The following is a 6421-nucleotide window of genomic DNA, read 5'->3' as shown; positions in this document are numbered from 1 at the left end:
ACTGCTGGGTGTTCTCCAGACTCCTGCCTTCAGGAACAAAGGCCCAGGAGACCTTGCTGGTGAAGATGGAGGCAAAGAAGCCATGAAGAACCTCAGTCCTGTCTGATTCTACTCTTACGAAGTTCAGCAGCAGGTCTATGTTATCCTGGTCTTTTTCTGTAAGGAAGCTGTGTCAGCTCATCTTGCCGCCCTCAGCCTCCCCTGCAGGTACCAAGTCCAGGGCAGCTTTGTCATCATCCCCACATCCATGGACAAGGTTTCTAAATTCCTCCTTTGCAGCTTCCCCTGCTCCCACCTCCTGTGTGCTGCCTTTGTGCCCTGGAGCTCCATCAGTTCAGACAAACACCCTCACGAGATAAATGCTTCATTTCGCTGTTTCTCAGATAGATCATTCTTGTGCTTGGAGCAGCCTGTCCTGTAAGGCTGATCAGATTTCCTGAGCTCCTTCACCCTTCTGAGCTGCTTCCCATGGCACCACCTGAATCAGCACCCCCAGTTTGACAAAGTCTTCTCCTCTGGAGCCCACCAGCCTGTGCTCTGCTGCTGGCCTTCCTCCCTCCCCTCTGGTGCCTGGGACCCCACTGTGTCCTGGTCACAACAGCCAAGGTGGACACTGATGTTCACATCCCTCACCAGTTCTTCCTTGTTTCCCAGTTCCAGATCCAGTTGAGCATCACTCTCATTGGCCCACAATGCAGACATGTTAAGCAGTTGGCCCAAGATCCTTTGGACTGATGGCACTTGCCACTTTGCCAGGCCAGTTAATGTCAGAGCAATTACAGTTCCCCATAGGAACCTGCTCATTGGCTGGTGACTTCCTCCTTGAGTCGCTGACAGAAGATCTTGTCCATTTCTTCTACATGATCATGTAGTTTGTAACACCCAACACACTGTCACTCTCTATTGGGTTTACATGACAAACTCTTGGAACTGGGGGTAGGTGTGGGTGTGCTACAGTTGTCACCTCTCTGGGAAGACAACAGGAGTTTGACCAATGTCAGACAGAGCCGATTTCAGCTGCTCCAAGATGGACCCACTCCTTGCCCAATCTGAGCCACTCAGTGATGCTGGCAGCACCTCTGGGATATTGTATTTGAGAAAGGGTAAAAAACGCTGCACAACAGCAGGGGGGAGAGAGGAGGGAGGAGATGGGAGAGAAAAGCTCTGCAGACACCAAGGTCATATCCCATAGGACCCAAGCAGGTCCCTCAGCAGGCCAAAGCTTGCTCTCCTGAAATCCTGCTCTTGGCCTTGTGATCATCTCCCAGGAGCCTCAGCTCCACTTTCCATCCCTGACTGTTCCTTCCTGACCAACTCTTTCTGTTTTGTAAGTGTGAAGTCCCACAGGGCACCTCACCCCACTGACTCCTCAGTCACCCGTGTCAGGAAGGTGTTGTCAATGAGCTCCAAACCCTCCTGGATGGCTGGTACCTTGCAGATATTGGGATATCTCAGATTTGCCACGAGGACACAGCCTGGAAGCATGAGGCTTCTTTCATTTGTCTGAAGGAGGCCTCATCTCATTCCTCTTCCTCATCAGTGAGTGTATAGGTGATGTCCAGTCACCACAACATTGCCCATGTTGTTCTGCCCTCTCATGCTGACTCCTCAACCTTCAGCTGACATTGTCTGTCCCCAGGCAGAGCTCCACGCATTCCTGCTGCTCTCTCATATGAAGGGAAACTTCCCCTCAAAGTCCAGACCTCTGGCATTATGAGCATCAGACGCCCAAGGTCCCACAGTTTCTGCAGGAGATGGTATTTGTAGTGCCCTTCAACTCCACATCCTGGTATCTTGGGAGAGACACCCTTATCAGGATAAGCCATCTGCATGCAAACATTATGAGCTGAACAAATGGAGCTTCAGTCAAGGGACAGTGCAGACCTTGAGAAAATTTGGTGTTCGCCCATCAGAAAGCTCTAAAGATTTAAAAAGGGAAGTGACCAGTTCTGTATCAGGGCAGGAGAACAACCCCATCCATCAGGACAGAGCAGGACCTGACACGCTGAGCAGTGACCCTGAGGAGAAGGGCCTGGGCACTACAAGGTCCCCACACCAGCCCGTGGTGCACGCTCACCATGAACAAGGCAGCTGCACACGGGGCTGCATGAGGAGGAGCGTGGGGACCCAGACACCTGCAGTTCTCATCCCATTCAGTTCAGCACTGGTGTGACCCACACACACGGGTGTGTGCCAGTGTGCGGCTTCCCAGTTTGGAGCAGCAGGGAGGAACTGGAGAGTGCAGGGCTGTGCCAAGGCAGGTTCAGCACCTTGTGCACATGGTGTGGGGTGCTGAGGGACCTGGGCTGCTTTGGCCCAGCAGCGCTGGGGAGGCTGCAGCAGTGCAGGAGTAGCCTGAGAGTGCTTGAAGGGCGGTTTCAGAGGTGGTGGAGGTTTTTCTGCATAGTGGGAAACAGAATTGGAATGAAGTAAAGGGACAGAGTGCAGCTGGGGAGGTCCAGGCTGGACATGAGCAGAAAGGAATGTGATGGAAGGGCAGTGCTGTGGGGGAGCAGGTCAGCAGAGGGAGTCTGCATCAGACCAAGGCTTTGTGCTTCAAGGACCAGCTGGGGAGGATGGAGAGATCTCAGCAAAGGAAGGAAGATGCTCAGACAGGAGCAAGGTGGGGCAGCAGGGGGGATGTCTCCAGCCTGCAGGGACAGAGGTGCAGGGGATGCCACAGCACAGGACAGGCTGTCGTGGAGATGATCAAGGGATGGAAAGAGGCTGAAAGCCCCACCAGACATGAGCTCCTTCTCCCCTTGGCTGTGGCTGTTGTCTGCACCTCTGATGCCTGTGAGGAGACACCTTGTCCTTGCAGCACAGGGGCCTCATGGCCTCCTTGTCCCCAGCCAGGAACCTGGGAGGTGTGGGACCATAGTCCTGCCCTTGGCCTTGCACAGCCCCACATCACACTGTCCCAGGAAGGGCCTGGGCAATGTGGGAAGGACAGGATCTGCCTTCCCAGGGCTGGTGGTCAGGGCTTGGCCCTTTGGTTAATGAAACACATCCAGGTTTACTGGTCATCAGAGAGACCTTCACCTTGCTTGTCCTGACCTGTCATCTCTGCCTCCAATTTTCTTCTCTGACCAGACCCCTGGGAAGGTTTCTCAGTTGTGTCCCTCAGTGTGACCCATTAACATTACAAGAAACTTTGGACTTGAATCTAACTTTGCCTTCTTGAGAGGTTTGTTTAACTTCCTCCAGGGTCTGAAGTCCATGGACTCAGCACCAAACCCACCAGAGGGGTCATTAAAGCGCCTTGGGCTGCTCCTGTGCTGCTGAGCTGGGCTGGGCTCCTGGGACACAGGGAGCTCATGGCAGCGGCAGCGCTGCAGAGAGACAGCTCTGCCCAGGAGCAGCTCCTCTGCACACGCAGCAGGGCTGAGGGCTCTGCCTGGGGATCTCAGGAGACGAGCAAGGCAGAGAGATTAAAGGTGGTCAGGACTGGGAGGATGACTGAGAGCTCACTGGAGGAGAAACCTTTGCAGCCCTTGCCATGGTAAGTCTCTGGGTGCAGGGCAGTGCAGCTGTAGCTCCTGGAGGCATCTCCTGAAACTGGCACAGGCACAGCTTGTGGGGTCTGTAAGGACGGGGCTCTTGTCAGGCCATGTTGAACAGCTGTGAAGCCTGGGGAGCACCCAGGGGTGCCCAGGGCTGTCCTGCAGAGCAGGGTCCCTGCACCCCAGGGCTGTGCCGGGCAGGGACTCTGCCGCCTGCCAGGGTCAGTGCTCAGCCTGCCCGGGAGATCCCATGGCAGCAGCTGTGGGTGGAAGGAGCGACCCCCGGCAGGGCAGGCAGGGAGCTTGTGGGGTTGAAGGGGGCTGTGTGGGTCAGGGCTGCTCAGAGCTCCAGATCCCCCCACAGACATGGCAGAGGGTCCTTCTGAACAACAACATCGAGACAGGAACAGCTGCAAGGGAAGGAGTCTGTGCTTTCAGTTTTCCACTCTTGCTCGTCTGGGTGTGCAGTGGGAGATGGGGATTTATTTCTCTCTTTGGAGCAGACACTGAGACCCCAGTTCTCGTTAGGACGTGTCTGAGCTGCTCCTGAGCCCCTGCACACACAGAGCTGCCCCTGGGCAGTGCCAGGAGGTGTGAGCAGGACAGAGCTGAGCACACAGCGGGTTGGACGGGGTCTGTGACACTGACAGGGAGCAGACCAGGGACAGACACACAGCTGCAGGCAGCACAGACATGGGCACGGAGAAGGAGCTCCTACCAGATATGCCAGGGACGGGATTTAGGAACCCCCCTGCAATCCCCTGCAGTGCAGACACATTTCCCAGTGCAAACCCTGGTCTCCTCTCCTCCCCAGCAGACCCTCTGCCCCAAAGCCATGGGGTCCAGGTCACGAGTCTCCACCTCAGCAGATGGACCTGCAGGTGAAGGGTTCCTGCAAAGTGGTACACAAATAAGGTGCTAAAAGTACTTGCTCTCCAGTGTCATTATTGTGAGTGGCAGCAGCACAGCCGGGTCAGGAGAAGGTTCCACAGCATGACCGTCTGCCTTTCTATCCTCGCTTTATTTTCTGGTAGCACTGCAGTGTTCTTCCCTGTTTCTCCACCTGTTTCTGGTGCTCTTGCTCTCTGGGGTTGGGGTGGGAGTGTGGGTCAGTTTTTGTTCTGACACCAACACAGGGGTCTTGACCCAGAGGTGTGTTCATAGTATCTAGATGCCTAAGCTGCATTTTAAGCTGTGATGAACTGTTTTTTTCAGTTGGTAGAAACAGAATTGGCTGAAACATCCTTCCATCAGGGAGGAGGTTTTCCATGGGAAACAGCATGTTTATTTTCCCCAGAGAAGTCCCCTCTAATTTGTCACTGCCTTTTCCTCCTTGCACAGGTCCTCATGCCCACAGGCAGCCAATGTCCAACAGCAGCTCCATCAGCCAGTTCCTCCTCCTGCCGTTCACAGACACACGGGAGCTGCAGCTCTTGCACTTCTGGCTCTTCCTGGGCATCTACCTGGCTGCCCTCCTGGGCAACGGCCTCATCATCACCACCATAGCCTGGGACCAGCACCTCCACACCCCCATGTACTTCTTCCTGCTCAACCTCGCCCTCCTCGACCTGGGCTGCATCTCCACCGTTGTCCCCAAATCCATGGCCAATTCCTTCTGGGATTCCAGGGCCATCTCATACTTGGGATGTGCGACACAGCTCTTTTTGTTTGTCTTCTTGATCACAGCAGAGTATTGTCTCCTCACCATCATGTCCTATGACCGCTACGTTGCCATCTGCAAACCCCTGCACTACGGGACCCTCCTGGGCAGCAGAGCTTGTGTCCACATGGCAGCAGCTGCCTGGGCCACTGGGTTTCTCAATGCTCTGCTGCACACGGCCAATACATTTTCACTGCCCCTGTGCAAGGGCAATGCCCTGGGCCAGTTCTTCTGTGAAATCCCCCAGATCCTCAAGCTCTCCTGCTCACACTCCTTCCTCAGGGAACTTGGGCTTATTGTGGTCAGTGTCTGTTTGGCATTTGGCTGTTTTGTGTTCATTGTGGTGTCCTATGTGCAGATCTTGAGGGCCGTGCTGAGGATCCCCTCTGAGCAGGGACGGCACAAAGCCTTTTCCACCTGCCTCCCTCACCTGGCCGTGGTCTCCCTGTTCCTCAGCACTGCCTTGTTTGCCCACCTGAAGCCCCCCTCCATCTCCTCCCCATCCCTGGACCTGGTGGTGTCAGTTCTGTACTCAGTGGTGCCTCCAGCAGTGAACCCCCTCATCTACAGCATGAGGAACCAGGAGCTCAAGGATGCCCTGTGCAAACTCATATCCCTCTGTGTTCTGAAGCAATAAACTGGCCATCTTCTTCTATACAGGAGTTTTAATGTAGCTAATTACAAGCTCAGCCTGTCAACTGGATTTTCTGGTGTTGTTGGTTGTTTTCTTATTGTGATAATGTTGTCAACCCCTTTCTAATTCACTGCTGGCTTTTCTTTTATAACTGTTGGTTGCTTAAATGAGCAGCACTGCTCTCCTTGTCTCTAAAAAGAATAAAGGGCTCTTTAGTGACTTGTTTTTCACTATATCCTTCCTGCAAAGGCTTTTTGGAGCTGCAGGGACAGTTCCTGTGCGTGGGTGGAGGGGAAAAAAGCTCTGGCATGGCAGCCCTGCCAGGGAGCAGCAGCGCTTGTGCTTCCAGAGCTGTTCTGGTTCCACTCCCACACTCTCCTTCTCATCCCTGGTGTTGGTGCAAGGCCTGAGTGCTCTGGCAGCTTGGTCACCGTCCTGCTGTGTGTCAGTGCTGTGGGCGCAGGCAGGGACAGGCAATGGGCACTGCTGTGACAGAGCTGGCCTCAGTAACAGTACTTGCACAAGGAAAAGTGATCTTTTTTGGGTGGTGCATGATGGTTTATATCTTCTTGCAATGTTTCTCTCAAGCTTATTCCTACAGAATTGGCCACAGATGAAACACCC

At 54.3% G+C, this 6421-nt stretch overlaps 1 protein-coding gene across 1 annotated transcript; it reads left to right on the top strand.

Moving 5' to 3' along the window:
- Positions 1 to 5248: 5248 nt before the first annotated feature.
- LOC135577633 (olfactory receptor 14J1-like) lies at positions 5249 to 5800 on the top strand (the record flags this gene model as incomplete). Its single annotated transcript, XM_065047764.1, has 1 exon — positions 5249 to 5800. A coding segment is annotated over one exon (552 nt), but the record flags the coding sequence as incomplete, so codon positions are not given.
- Positions 5801 to 6421: the final 621 nt, after the last annotated feature.

Source organism: Columba livia, unplaced genomic scaffold (assembly GCF_036013475.1).
Source record: "Columba livia isolate bColLiv1 breed racing homer unplaced genomic scaffold, bColLiv1.pat.W.v2 Scaffold_132, whole genome shotgun sequence".
Lineage (NCBI taxonomy): Eukaryota > Metazoa > Chordata > Aves > Columbiformes > Columbidae > Columba > Columba livia.
Note: the sequence above shows the minus strand (reverse complement) of the source record. Positions and strands in the feature narration are given on the sequence as shown.